This window comes from Cyprinodon tularosa, unplaced genomic scaffold (genome assembly GCF_016077235.1).
Source record: "Cyprinodon tularosa strain WSP-4 unplaced genomic scaffold, ASM1607723v1 ctg223, whole genome shotgun sequence".
NCBI classification, from domain to species: Eukaryota; Metazoa; Chordata; class Actinopteri; order Cyprinodontiformes; family Cyprinodontidae; genus Cyprinodon; species Cyprinodon tularosa.
In genome coordinates, this window is record NW_024038833.1 from 940,600 (window position 1) to 956,144 (window position 15,545).

Below are 15,545 nucleotides of genomic sequence, written 5' to 3' on the forward strand. Positions count from 1 at the left end.
AACAGTGAAGTTTCATTTGGCTTTACAGTGAAAAATGAACAATAACTCAGGAATGCATTAAACTGCAATGAAGCTGAAAGAGAAAGGGTTAGCTTAGCTTGCCCCAGGAGGTCCGGTTCGGCTGGGTCCAGCTGAAATAAAGGAAACGTTAGAGCTCACAATATGGGCGGACATGAGGGAGCTGGGAGCTAGCCAGTCCACTATAGCAGTCTCTCCGGACACAGATGGTAAAACCACTTTGTTTGTTCGGTCGGCTCAGTGAGCTTTAGCATTCAGCTCAGAGTTCATCAGCAGTTAAATCGGTAAGCTTCTTTCAATTAAAACATAAACATATGAACAATTATCTATTTTACCCAGTTCACACAGTCAGACCACTAATTAAGCATTGGATGGAAAGAGGGACTGATGGATGTTACTGTTTTGGCTTACTGGAAGGGACTTTTCGAGTCGTTCAGTTCTTTCTGCCTCGGAGACCCCATCCTCAGTCCACTCCGATCATCACACAAGCATCAATCAAAGAGATTTGTATTCATCCAATGCAATAACAACAGGTAATTTTGCAAAGCTTAATTATATAACTCACGATAGTCTTAAACAGGAAATTTCTCTAGCCCCAGCCCAGACAGGCACAGCAGGTTCAGGCAGAGGCAGGAACAGTATGGCACGGGTCAGCAGCTTCTATCAGTTCCTCTGCAAACAGCAATAGGGTCCAGCTGTTGCGTAAGCAGTTAGGCCAGAGCTGGATAGCTCTCTCATGTGCTTCAGCAGGTGCATTCAAGTCGCTTTGAACCGCAGGAAAAGGCTGTCACTACGATCAGCTCCTTCTGAATCGTAGGAAAGGTAGTTTGACTCAGTCCAACAAGCATATATTTCTCTTGAGGGATTTGGTTGCTAATTAACATAGCTTTCAGCTTAGGACTGGTGTGTCTAGCCTTACCTAGCTGTAGGAAGTAGGAAGTTGGATAGGCGCCGGTTCCTTAAACTCCGTCACAGGGGTGTGAGCCGTCAGATGGAAATCATTCCTGTTAGGTCACTGACTTTTAGTCTGAAGAGTGGGTTCTCTCAGGGTACTCCGGCCAAAAACATTACTGTTAGGTTAATTGGCCTCACTAAAATTGTCCTTAGGTATGAGTGAGTGTGTGTGTGGGTATAGTTGAATGTTTTGTCTGTCTCTGTGTTGAATGTTGCACACCTGTTCAGGGTATACCCTGCCTCTCCTCATAGACTGGAGATACAGAGATAGGCATCATCCCTGACAGAGAAGATGGATAGATGAATAAGTCCTTAGATGAGTTTTAGGTTGTTTCCATTTGGGAGAACCTTTTCCTGAGCAATGGTTGCATCACTGTTCCATATTTTGTCCATTTGTGGGTAATGGCTTTAATCAGAAATTAATTTTTAAGCCTTTCCAGGCTGACAGGTTTTTATACATCTGTTTCCCATTCTTGAATTTCTTCAGATAAAGGCATGATGGGTTGCTTTATAAATCTCTTACCCAACTTCACATTGTTAGACAGAATCTTATTTATAGTATGGACCAGGGTCTGGCCTCATTTTGGCTAATAAAACTAAACCATATGCATAATTAAGTTTAGTTAATACATGATTTAACAAGGGAGTATATTATTGAAAAATATTATACTAATCCCATAATTTTGCAAGATTTTGACAATGAAATTATGAGCTATTTTGATAACTCTGAATTCATGTTTTAACGAGATAAATTCCCTTTGAGAAATAATGCATTGTAAATAATGTTCTACAGCTACAGTACGACAAAGGCCCAAGAGAACTTTACCCTCTAAGATTGTACAATGCTGCAAGGAATGTGTTTTTACTCACCTCTGGTTTGGTCTGTAAAACCCAAATGAACCACATTTCTTGGTGTAAGAACAACAAAAACTGGACATCTCATTCTTTTCTGACAGCATAGCCAATCATAACCATTTTCTGTACATGTTCAATGTGTTTTTGGACACAAATTTACACACATCACCTGAGTGCCAGAAGCCATTCATCAGGCCTTCATAGCTGGGCCCTGTCAACCTCCAGCCCCAGGCCTGTAGGCCTTAAGCCAGGGGCTTGAGTTCTGGGCTTCTGGCCAGCCTGTCATGGAGCTGGGCCACAGTCCAGCCTTCCATCAGCTTTGATGTGAGCTGGCTCGCCAAATGGCTGAGGAAGGGTGGCCCCTCAGAACAGGAGTTTCACAGCAAGCTGAGCAGGTCAGTCAGCTACCAGATGCAGCCAGAATATGCTCAAAGATTAATGAGCAGACCCAAAGTAGATGTATCAATTGTTGGATTTAGTTTATCATGAAGTTCCTGTTGCATATTTTTTAAAGCTTGAAATAGTTTTAATGAAATGGTTTTACTTGTTTGATTTGGAGGCTTCATATACTCTGCCTAATTAGCATGGCAATAAATAGTCTTCTTTTATTGCTCTTCATGCTGAGCAATTATTTGTCAGATTTTCACTATATCAAAGACTGAAATACAGTCTTTATCTTCCTGGATTGACTAAAAGATGGATTACAATAGAGGAAAGCTTGCAAAGGCAAATCAATTTTAAATTATGTTGTTTCCCAAAAAAGTAGACAAGGTCAAAAGGTCAAACCCACTCTTCACTCTTTCTTGCCTGAATCACACCATCATTAGCACAAAATTGTGTTTACATATTGTGCAATGCCCTTTTTTGTCTGCTGTCTTTTTGACACATTTCGTCCCAGTAGAGATGTTCATGTATAAAAATCAGCAAACACTTCTCAGGTTTGCCACTGCTATTTTTCAGTCAGTAAAATGTGATTCTTCCATTGGCAGCTGGTGGAGTTTTCTCCAGGGGGGGATATAAATTAAAAATAGATATGAACCAAAAAAAAAATCAAGCGTATAGTTATAACACCAGAATGATTATATGAATGCCAACAGCAAAAAACATGATAAACAAAACATAATTTCAAGCACAAGTTTACTTTTTGTACATAAATTGTGCCCTTCTGAGGCTTTGTGAAGGCAAATCTGTGTTTTGCATGATTTAATATTGTGTCACAAACCTAAAAATATTTACCAGTTTATTAACTGAGAAGCTATTAGTCAGGTTTAGATTTTTTAATATATAAAAACTGTTTATCTTACGAGAATGTGTTTATTTAAAAGCACAGTGCAAATTAACAAACACCTAGAAAAAGTACATCATATTATATTATTTTCCACGTGAATCCCAGATTGTTCATGCTTCTTTGCCTTTTCTAAAAAGTGCTTTAAATCAGTCCTACCTGTTTTTACCATGCTGGATCAGATCCTGACGTTCGAAAGAGGAAGCAGGCAGTCAAGGGAGCAGAATAAAGTGTTAGCCTCGCTGCATGCAGTTATCCAAGCCAAAGCAGGTCTAAATTATTTCACCTAAAGCTTCTCTTCCCTTTCACGACTCGACCTGTCATCACCTGCACTACAACTTTGATAACAGTTTCTGTCACCTCAGGGCGTAGCTTTGGTGCACCAAGAACTCTCCTATACATCTGTATTGCAGAGGAGCTACTACGCATGAAGAACTTTTTTTTTTTTTTTACAGTGTCCTTTCTGGCAATATGGCAATAAGAATAAATTTTTGATGCCAAAAAAGAGCCTAACAGATTGGAGGAGTATGGCTATCATCATAGTGTTCTGCTTGATTTATGCATATGAATAGCTTTATTATGATTATGCAGGGAGTAATATATGGACACTGCAATGTAAGTAGAACAGGAAAGGAAAAACAGGAAAAAGGAGAAAAGATGAAAGAAAGCGTAGATAAAAGGGAGACAATGATAAAACGTCTTCAGTCTGCTTCACCTGTAAAAAGGTGTAAAAAGAACAGCACAACCAACGAATATAGTATAGGAGATACAATAAAGTGGCACCTTGATATTATCGCTGAAGTATAATTGGTATTATTTAATCTGACAGGTATACTGTGGTAGCTGAAGATAAGAATATGAGCTTTCTGTATGTAGGTGAATCTCTTAGTACCTGGAACCAAGCACCTGTAGTTGCTTGTGGGGGTGCACTTGTGCATGTAAAGTTTATCCAAAGGAAAAATGCTCAACAGTGGTTGTGAAGAGCCAAATACCTGCTCCTCCAGAGCACCGAGGCAAGCGCTGGGGGACCCAAAACCCAAGATGCCCCAAGGGATCCCCACAGCAAAGGCACCCAGGAGGGGCCAACCCAGGAAATCCGCTCCCCCACCAAGGGAAAAGGAGAGCCGGCCCCAAGGAAATCCCCCAGCCGCCGCAGTGCTGAAGCCCTGAGGAGCCACGGAGACGAGCCCACAGGCTCCGCCAGCAGCCAGCCACCCCGTAGTGGAATCGGCCATTGGCCTCGGGGACCCGAGGCCCCAAGGGGCCAGGCCATATGAAGCAACCGCCAGGAATAAGCCAGCACCTGCCAGGGCATCCTATCCCAAACACCGAGCACCACCAATGCACCGGCAGGCCAAAGCGCCAGCCAGCGGAGGGTGGCAGGATGGGGAAATGGGCTTCACACCCTTCTTTGTCACACCCAAATGTGACAAAGAAAAAAAAATGTATATATATATATATATATATATATATATATATATATATATATATATATATATATATATATATATATATATATATATATATATATATATATATATATATATATACACACAGTCTCAATCACACCTTCCCACCCTAGTGCCCCCACTCGCAACACACTTTTCAAAGAAAAACAAAGAAAAAAAAATGTCATACGCACATCCGCGCATAACATTCCCATCCAATAATCCCAGGACAGAGGACACAGCAGTGCCAGTGCCCGGTCCCGGCACTACCGGATGACCCAGCAGGTGAACCCTAAAATGTGGATTGGGGGTGAGGGGAACAGTGTCACCGCCACACTAACCCATCTAGTTCTTGCATGCACGGACCATTGTGCATGCAACTTGTATTTCTGGATACTGATCCTTCTTTGTTTCACTCCTATAAATCTGCATCAAAAAGTGAGCTTCTTAAGCAAACTATACCAACTGTGACGAGATATTTCTAAGCCCAAAGGTATTTAGACCTCTTGGTCTTTAATTCCACTTGATTTTAGAGAAATAAAATTCCAGAAAATTATCATATCCAAAAACAAGTTTCTCCTTCTTTTAGGTGCTTCAACTTTTTTTGCCTTCATCCAAAATAAAATGGGTATGACAAAAAAAATATTTAAAAACATTTCAGTGGCCGTATAACGTTAGCATCTTAAGCAGTCCATGGAGCTTGTCAGAGCAACTGGAGAGATTGATGAAGGGAAAAGACATTGAAATCCCAGAACAAAACTTGGTCGGGTCTGGAGTAGAGTTGGAGTGGAGTTTAATCTTTCAGCTGGACATTGACTTTACACATACGGCAAGAACTACAAGAGTTAGAATAATATATTTATATATTTGAATTGAACACTGATAATCAAGACCTACAGTACAGTACATATAACAGAGAATCTTCAAACCGCTATTTTTACACTCTCCACATCTAATCAGACTGAGCCTAAACTATTTTGAAAATAACAGGCAGAACTGTCAGTTTCCATAACATAAATAACAAGTTTTAATTGTTTTACGGTAATTACTTTTAAGGTAATTTCAAAGGAAGTCATGCGAGGAGCCCTAGCTCTTCGCATGACCTAAGAAATAAATCACAGTTGATAGAATTTCTTACTTTATTTTCCAATTCATTTAGTAATATTTGAAACAATGTGGTGAAAACATTTAAGGAAGCTTTGGGTAATGCCAAACTGGACAAATAAATTTGGCATACAACGAGCAGGACAAAGGTGACCTTTCCCAGCTCCCCCTATAAGGTGGCTTAGTGCCAGTAGGAACTATAAAAGTTCCACACTCAAACACTGCTCCTTACAATTTACCTTTTAAAAGGTGCTAGGTTTATTAGATGAAGCAGCATTCTATTTTTCCATCCAAGCAGGATGGATTCATTAACAACAAATACGTCAGTGTAAAGGGTCTTTTATACATCTTATTTCATTAAGGGCTTTTAACGAGAGTGCTAAGTAGTCCAGGTACCCATTATGAGAAGGGCAAGAATCGCCAAAGCTGCTGGGAACTACAGTATGTCTGTCTATGGTCTGTGAATTTTTTCATGAAAGTAAACATTACTAATAGTGTGCATGCCAATTCCTATGCCTCCTGGATGACTTATGGGGATGAACAGACACTCATAAAGTACACTCACTTTATGTCCTTACACTCTTATTGTAATAGTACAATGCATAAATGGTGCATTTTGTGTCATATTAAATTAAAGCAAAATTTTTAAATACTTTTGGTAATCTTGGCCCAATCAGTCTATTTTAAACACCATTACAGTCATGCTGTTATTTATTATTTCAGCATGAACTCCAAGCCTATAGCAGATGGAATGCTTCACCATCATCATGTGTTTTTTGGGGTGTTATAGTATCCGTATTTGTTCCAGTGAGGGAGGAAGGGGATAGGTGTATAATAAACATAACAATTAACTGTCAGCTGTGATGACTGTCGTTAGCCATCACAATCCCTCTTCAGCAGGAATTTCCTCATTATTGGTGATATGCTTTATTAATTATGTCCAAACAGCTAGCCTAATCAGCGTTGTTTTTCATTTTTGCTGTTTTTTTTGCTGAAACCTTCTACTTTCGATGAGTGTGGCCTTGGATTGGACTTATTTGGACCAAATTCTTATTCTCTTGAAAAGACAAAAAACAGCTGTGTCATCTGATCTCTAGTGTGAAGAAATTAAAATAAATTGAGCATCATATTTTAATTGTTAGCCAGTTATTTTGAGACCATTTCTGCTGCAGGTCACTTTCTACCTTTCTAATGTCGCTACATAAATGTTCGGTATGAAAGAATAGAATAAAGGCAATGGCAGTGTCTACTGCTTCTATATGCTTATTCAGGAGCAGTGAATGCTGCATGCATTTCTAATTTGATTGAAATGAGGTTGTGAAATGCCTTTATATTACATGTGTTGTAAATTGGTATTGTATAACCTGGCTGAATTATGTTAAATAAATCTTTCATTTTATATTATAATGATGATTCTAGGTCAAGTTAAACAAGTTCTTCTGGTTGCTGTTGCCATTTATACCTAAATCATGCATGAAGGAGTTACCTCTGTGCTGTTCACCAGCACAATGCAGAATCACCAGCTATAAAATAGACTTCATATATAACTTTAGACCTAATGGTTTCATAAGGATAGTGTTGTTATATATCCTCATTTAGTCATGAGGTTGTGTGCAGAATACGTGACTGTACTAGGCTAGGAAACAGCAGTGCATGATATGGTTAATTCTCTTTAAGAGTTTTTAAACTTATTTGACAGGCTTGTCTGTAACTGTACAAATGTGCTGTAACTTAGTTAAAGTTTGCTGAATGTTATATCTTTTTTTGAAAATTTTGGCATTGTGTTTAATGAAATGTATTTTGATCTCTGAAACATTGAACATGAAATGAACAATACTGTAGAAACCTCAGTTAAAGTCATGCTTTTGTTTGACCATAACAGGGAGGAGCTGGGCTGATGTCAGAGCAATCTCAGGGGCCCACTATAGTCTAATCTATAAAGGCTTAGCAGGCTGACAGGATCACTCAGCTACTGATTCTGACCTTGTATTCAGCTGCATGTGGAAGAATAGTTGGAGACACACAACTATTGACCAGAACTACAGAAAGACAGAGAAGGCCCAACGGCAAAACCATAAACAAGAACGTCTGTCCTAAGCTGCTTGTAAACATGTCTCAATGGGTAAATAATTTCAGGGGAAGCCATAATGGAAGCATGTGATGACAGTGGAAGTCTATGGAACCTTCTCTGACTCAACAATGAGGAGGCTGACTAAAAGCAATGCAAAAAGGAACAAATTAGTCCTCATAATGAGAACAGCAGCTCAAATATCAGAGTGAAAAACTGAATAAGGAATGTTTACCTTTCTTAAACAAGTTTTGTATAATAATAAAGAAAGCTTCCAAAGAAAAACCTCAAACCGGTTACACTGACAAAATAACATGATGTATTAGTTAGCTTTCGCATGAAGGTGAATATTTGCACATCTGTAAGAGATGAAATCAAGAAGGGCTGTGGTGCACTATGCTGCACACATATGTAAGTAGTTAATCTTTCAGATATGCATGTCAATATACTGTAGGTTATTTCTTTGAATATCTTCTATTATTCTTGTTTGCAACTATGTTTTAATATACATACTGTGTTGCCAGTGGAACGTGAGATTAAATCCTAATCAAGTAGCCATGTCAACAATTTAAACTGAGACAAACCCAAACTCTGATTTAAATAAAAATACTTTTTTTTTTATGCCGGTGATAATTTCCTCACTCAGATCCTGTCTCCTTATATACACAAACAAACCTCAATCAAGCATGTTGAGAAATGTTGACCTCTGTATAAAACCTTCCTATTTTGAGCAGGAGCCCTGAAAACGTTTTAACAACTTGTGGCTGGTGTGGTTTCTGGGGGGACCCTGAGATAGAACTGACGCTAACAGAATTGGGAACTCTGCGGCTCAAACTCATTTTTTGATCTAGTCCAGACTCTTTGTGACGACATAGTGTGGTGCCCTGCCCTCATTCTCTCTCTACAACACACAACCACATTCTCAAATAGCACCAAATGCAGCTCTGTGGACACTTGCTTTTGGCCCACCTATAGTTTAAAAATGAGTGCCGGGAAGTTGAACGTGCTCTGCTTTGTCTTATGGAGGTGGGCCTTGCCAGACAGTTGCTATGATAACACATTGTCAAGGTATTAATAAATTATAACGCGTTGGAGAGTCATTAGGATTTTTGTTGTTGTTAAAGGTAGAGTACTGTAGGCGTTTTCTGCATTGATGGATTTATTGGAGTCATAATATCCGACAGGGCATCGATAGGATAGAATTATATATACCTTACAACAGCAATCATTGGGCCCTGATGATGCATATTGAAGAAAAAGTATGGATAAACTTTAGCTCATACCCAGATCTTGTTTTGCCATCGGTAATTAAAGGTAAAGAGGACAATCTTTTATTTCTGGGTGGATCATCAAAATAATTGGTCCTAGTAATTCTCAATCATTCTTGTGAAATGTTTACGTAAAGCCGTCCTATGTGCTCTTTTCCAGTTAGCTATCTTTTTCTGTACATGTGCACTTTCAGGCGTATATGTGTGGTAAGCTACGGTTTGAGGCGGTCAATAAAGCTCACCTTTCTCAACGTGGTTCATTAAAAATGGCCGAGGGTCAAAGTGTATGAGCAGGCTTTTTGCTGTCTGACAGCGATGACTAATAACAAAGATGGATTCAACAATCTCTAGTGTGCCGTTCAGTACAGTACAATATACGATTTTCGCATCAAATTATAAATTGCAGGTACTCTGCTTAAATGCTACATTTATCAAAGACCTTGTGGGTCATTATTATTCTCCTACCTTCCTCCGTAAGAAAGTGAGAACAATTATGTTGCTAAAATATATGCTAGGTGTGATTTAGGGAAACGCTTCAGCTCATATGAGATTCTGAAAATAAAACCTTGAGTTAAAATTTGAGGTTTTGGGTGCAGCACTGCTTCTGGGAGTGCACATAATTTTTAAAGGCCTCAGTCCTCACCGGGAGTGGAAAGTAGTGATCATCTGTTCGAACGGTGAGTTAACTGAGTTTACTATATAGTCCCAGCCAGGGCCGGCCCGAGGCATAAGCGAACTAAGCGGCCGCTTAGGGCCCCCTGGTGGCCAGGGGGCCCCAAGCAAAAATGATTGAACAGGCCCTGGTCAATTTTTTTTTTTTTTTTTTTACATTTAAATAACTTAAACAAGTGATATAAATGATGAATACCAATTAATAAATAAAAAATTCAAGACAAAAAAAATTCTGATTTGTCCACAACTGCTCATGCGCATTCACTTCGCGACGGCAGCCGCAGACAGCTCACGGTATGCAGCGCGCCTGCATTGACAATTCACACTGGCGCGCACCTGTTAATAACCAAGTCTAAGCCATGTCACAAAAAAGGATTTATCCCTCTGGTGCCGAAAAAAGAAAAAAGAAAAGGAAAGAGGAAGAGAAAAAAGAGCAAGATAAAGGTATGTTTGCATGATTATTTACTGACCGTTATATTTTGTGCAGCAGCAGCACAGCTAGCTAGTCATCATAACTCATGTCGTGATATTTATCAGCCATCCATCACCATTAACAGTGAAATATTACCCGTTATTAATATACATTTATTTAGGTAGGTGTGTATTTTATGTGTTGATACATATCGGCGTAGGAGACCCAGCACATGCTGGACGGACTATGTTTCTCGGCTGGCCTGGCCTGGGAACGCCTGCTTGGGAATCCCCTCGGAGGGGAGGGACGTCTGGGCCTCGCGTTGAAGCTGCTACTCCCGCGACCCAACCCCGTATAGGCGGAAGATAATGGATGGATGGATAGATATCGGTTTAAGTTGGAGAAAACACAGATGCCAGCAGCCAGCTTAGCTAGCATTGTTGTTTGTGTTAAAATGAATCTACTAACTTAATAGACAAAGCACATGCGCTCTCTGCTCTAAGATCTTTGGTGAGAGATGGTAATTTATCTTTATTAGAAAATATACCAAAAATGAAAATAGAGTGCAGTTTTATTAACATTGTGCTTTCCTCATATTTAGGCTGCAGTAGATCACAATGTTAAGTTTTTACCATATGGCAATTATGCCTCATTTGCCAATAGAATATGAATTGTTAGGTGAGGTGTGGAGTTTCTTGTAGTGCAAGATGGGAAAATAAACTCATTCTACAATAAATTATCAGTAAATTTAGATAAAACCAAATTCATGATATTCGGAAAAAATTAAAAACAGGAAAACAATCCAATTAAAATATCAATTGAAAGTGTTGATTTAGAACAAGTACATGAAATAAAATTCTTGGGTGTCATATTAGACGATAAGTTTAGCAGGAAACATCAGATCAGCCTAGTAAAATCTAAAATAACCAAAAGTGTTGCTGTTATAAGAATTAGATTCGTCCTGGACTACAAATCTTTGTTTATTTTGTACAAAACACTTATTGTACCACATTTAACATATTGTGTGGAAGTTTGGGGGAATACATACAAAACAAATTTACAGCCATTATACGTTTTACAAAAAACAATCAATCCGAATATTCCATAAAGTGGGATACTGGGAACACACAAATCAGTTATTTATCAAATAAAATATACTGAAATTCTGGGACCTGGTAATATTTAGAACTTCACAATTCATGTTTAAGGTCCGAAATCAAAAACTTCCACACAATATACAGGAAATGTTTGGTGACAGAGAGGGGGGGTTATGATCTAAGAGGTGAAGGATACGTTAAAAAACAACACTTTAGAACAACCAGGAAGATTTTTTGTTTATCTGTGTGTGGAGATAAATGTCTGGAAAGGATTGAATGACGAGTTTAAAAAAATTATAAATGCAAACCAATTTAAAAAACTGATTAAAACCGAGCTCATTTCAAAATACGCTATATAAGATGACTGTTTAATAGTCTATAATGTAATTGATGACATAAATAGTACTTAAAATAATTGTACATGGCTAAACATCATGTGGAATGGAAACAAGTGTTTTTTTGGTTTCTTGATGTTTTGACAGTTAATTGATGATAAATTGACAAGTAGGAAAGGGGCAGGACATTATAAGATGTATCTTCTAGCTGCTCCTTTTCGAACAGAAAATATAAAATTTGCATGTCACATGGGCAAAATAATTTGTTTTATATTTTTATTCTTACGTTTGTTTCATTTAAATTTTTTCTTTCTTGATTGTTTTTGCTGTCTGTTCGAAATAAATAAATAAATAAATAAAAACTATGCATTATGCAATGCTATTTTTCCCAGGAACACTATTGAAGTACTTTGGAGAACAACCAACTTTACCTGCCCCTACTGTTTCGAGTGTCAGTGCCTCCACAGCTGATGATGCAGCAGGTGAGGGTTTTCTTGATGGCAAATGGTTACATAGCCTGTTAATATGACATGAAACATTTAGCTTTTTATTTATTTCTTTATTTTTTCTTTGTTTGTTTTATCATTGCAGGTTCATCCACTGCACAAGCGACATCAAGGGAGGAGCACTTACATGTGACTGAAAGCGAGGAGCAGTTACAAGCACCTACATTTACTGATCCACTGGTTTCAAACTCAGCCGGCATGACAGGTCTGTTAATCTAAGTTTTTGTTTTGTGTTGGCTTTACAATAAAATTTTCTGCTATGTTATTTTATTCTTTTTTATGTAATCTATTGTCCCTACAGGTCCTTCTACATCTGCACCCACTGCTATAGATTTCCCATCTACTGCCTCAACAAGCTCCAGCTATCAAGATGGATCAACAGCTCCTCCAATAGACCCAGCTGAATGGTCAGCATTCCTCTCAGATTCAGAAAGGACTGATCTGGTAAGAAGAGGGCCAGCGCCAATCAGTGACACCTCTACATTCCCCAAGAGATCAGATGGACGAAGCTTTCACTACCACTATACATACAGACAATTAGTTAATGGGGAAAAAATCAAGCGAAGCTGGCTAATTTATTCAAAGAAAAGTGATGCAGTTTACTGCTTCTGTTGCAAATTATTTTCAAGAAAGTCCACAAAGCTGTCATCAGAGGGACTGTGTGATTGGGTAAATGTAGGTGCTTTGCTGAAACAGCATGAAAATAGTCAAGATCATTGCAATAATATGGTAAAGTGGAAAGATTTTGCCCTCCGTCTTTCTAAGCAGAAGACTATTGATGCAACAGAAATGGCCCTTTTGGATGCAGAAAGAAATCGTTGGAGAGATGTTCTTATCCGTTTGATTAGTATCATTCAGTCTTTGGCAGAGAGAAATCTTGCACTCAGGGGGTCTGTTGATACTTTGCATCAGGCCAACAATGGGAACTTCCTTAAAGAGGTGGAACTGATGGCAAAATTTGACCCTGTGTTAAAAGATCACATCAGACGAATTGATAGTGGAATGCAGCACAACACGTACCTGGGTAAGACTATCCAGAATGAGCTGATAGTGTGTCAGTGACAAAATAATTGAGGTAATGGTGGCAGAAATCAAGGACTGCAAATATTATTCAATAATTTTAGACTGTACACCTGATGTTAGTCACCATGAACAAATGTCTGTTGTGGTGCGCACAGTCACTCTGGGCACAACACCAGAAATAAAAGAGCACTTTTTAGGATTTCTGATAGCTCCAGAATCCACTGGCCTGGGTTTGTCCAATTTAATCCTTAGCAGGCTTGAGGAATTGAACATCCCTTTTCAGGATTGTCGGGGGCAGTCCTATGACAATGGGGCTAATATGAAGGGGAAAAACAAAGGTGTGCAGGCTAGGCTATTGGTTAAGAATCCAAGAGCTTTTTATGTGCCTTGCAGTTCCCATACACTAAATCTGACAGTGTCAGATGCGGCTAAAGCATCAACGGATGCTTCTTGTTTTTTTGGAAATGTAGAGAAGGTGTACGATTTGTTCGCTGGGTCCACTCAAAGGTGGGACGTCTTACGGAAGTTTGTTGACATCACACTCAAATCCTGGAGTGAAACACGCTGGGAAAGCAGGATAAAAAGCATTGAAGCTTTGCGGTAACCAGTCAGAGAAGGTGAGGGAAGCCCTGCTAGAAGTGAGAAGCAAAGCGACTGACCCTGTAGTGGCTGTTGAAGCCAACTCGCTTGCGGAAGAGATAGGTTCATTTAGGTTCCAGATTTGTTGTGTTGTCTGGTATGACATTTTGTCTAAAATTAACATCACGAGCAAGCTTCTACAGTCAAAAAACATGCAGCTTGATGTAGCAGTTAACCTTCTAAAAAAGAACAAAGGTGAACTTATCAGTTACCGAAAAACAGGCTTCTGTGATGCGCAGGCATCTGCTAAAGAAATTTGTGAGCGGATGAACACAGAAGCAGTGCTGAAAGAGAAGCGATTGCGTTCTACAAAAAGGCACTTTGCCTATGAGGCTGCAGATGAGCCTATAGTGGATGCTATGAAGAGGCTTGAAGTGTCATTTTTTAATGCCGTAGTGGATTGTAGCATTCAGTCATTGGAGGATAGATTTACATCTCTAAGTGAGGTTAAAGATAACTTTGGAGTGCTGCTCAATTTTAGGGAGCTTGATCAAAAAGTCCGGAGGGAACAATGTGAGCTTCTTGCGGAAAAACTCACTTGTGGAGAGGAGGCTGATATTGATGGTAACGCACTGGCATTAGAGATAGAGAGTCTTCCTGAACTTCCCCAAACTATGAAGACTGCCTTTGAGCTTCTCACATACCTCTCACAAAACGAGATGTTTGAGCTTTACCCAAATCTTTGGGTAGCTCTCAGGATAGCCTGCACTCTGCCTGTGACAGTTGCCTCAGCAGAGAGGAGCTTTTCCAAGCTCAAATTAATAAAATCATACTTGAGATCATCAATGGCCCAGGAAAGACTAAGTGGACTTGCAGTCATTAGTATTAATAACAAAGTTGGCCAAGCAATACCATACAATGATGTCATCAGTGACTTTGCCTCCAGAAAAGCTAGGAAGGAACGATTTTGAGGGCATTGTTGTACAATTCATTGTTGAACCCTTGCTGTTTTTATGTTTGCTTTCCTTATTTAAGTATCTGTTTTTGTAACATTCTATTTTTGATATTAATGTTTGTCTATATTGGTTTTATTTAAAATATTGCACAGTTAATGCACATTTGCAAATAAGTTATTTAATGTTTGTATTCAAAAGGTTTAATAAAACAAAGTATTGTAAGTATTGTTTATTTATTTTGTATTAATACATTACCATAGTCTATTCATTTTTAATATTCACTATAACATTATAGTGTGACATTTGTGTCAGTAATCTTCTAGTATAGGTGATTCTGCATGGTAGGAGGGGGGGCCCCCAAATCAAATTCTGCTTAGGGCCCCCAAGAGGCTCGGGCCGGCTCTGGTCCCAGCTCTATATAGTGATTGAGGGATTTAGGGGTTAGAGCGGACATTTGGACACAGTTAGCTTGTATGAGCTATATGCTGGTGAAGATTCTCAATCATCCATGTCATAGTTATTTCAAAAAAGTAAAAAAAAAATCAGCGCTTTGTTTTCAGTCACATCAAATCACTCTATAATACTTCAATTTCAATGCTATTTCTGACATTTTGAATTGAAAAAGCTTCCTGGATGGGAAGCGAAACATCTACAAACTTGGAAACAAAGTGCAGTGGGTTTTTTTTTTTTACTTTTTTGGAACTTGTATGAGCTATGAGAACAGCAACTTTTAAACAAGCACAAGCAAATTGGCTTGTGCATGCTCCGAGCGGGTACAGGCAGTACTTGAGTTGAGGGGGGATGGCATCCCCCTTCTTAAAACACCTTAAAGATCATCCCTCTTCTAAAATGACCATACCCCCATTCCATCCCCTGTAACATTTTAATTCTTAATGTGTAAAAATCTACTATTTATTAACAGTAATGGCCATAATATTGCCCTTTCAACATTTGGCAGGCTGTGG

The 15,545-nt window shown here is 38.9% G+C and overlaps 1 protein-coding gene across 1 annotated transcript; it reads left to right on the top strand.

Moving 5' to 3' along the window:
* Positions 1 to 9,952: 9,952 nt before the first annotated feature.
* LOC119784347 (zinc finger MYM-type protein 5-like) lies at positions 9,953 to 13,276 on the top strand. The gene is made up of 4 exons (XM_038286350.1): positions 9,953 to 10,116; positions 11,909 to 11,998; positions 12,108 to 12,227; positions 12,324 to 13,276. Exons 1-4 carry the CDS (start codon positions 10,032 to 10,034, stop codon positions 13,082 to 13,084), a joined length of 1,056 nt encoding a protein of 351 aa, XP_038142278.1. The 5' UTR covers positions 9,953 to 10,031; the 3' UTR covers positions 13,085 to 13,276.
* Positions 13,277 to 15,545: the final 2,269 nt, after the last annotated feature.

Excerpts from the sequence above, each read along its gene's own strand:
- LOC119784347 (XM_038286350.1), top strand. The coding sequence starts at position 10,032 with ATGTCACAAAAAAGGATTTATCCCTCTGGTGCCGAAAAAAGAAAAAAG. Across the intron at positions 10,117-11,908 it reads GAAAAAAGAGCAAGATAAAG|GAACACTATTGAAGTACTTT; the intron begins GTATGTTTGCAT and ends TATTTTTCCCAG. Across the intron at positions 11,999-12,107 it reads CACAGCTGATGATGCAGCAG|GTTCATCCACTGCACAAGCG; the intron begins GTGAGGGTTTTC and ends TTATCATTGCAG.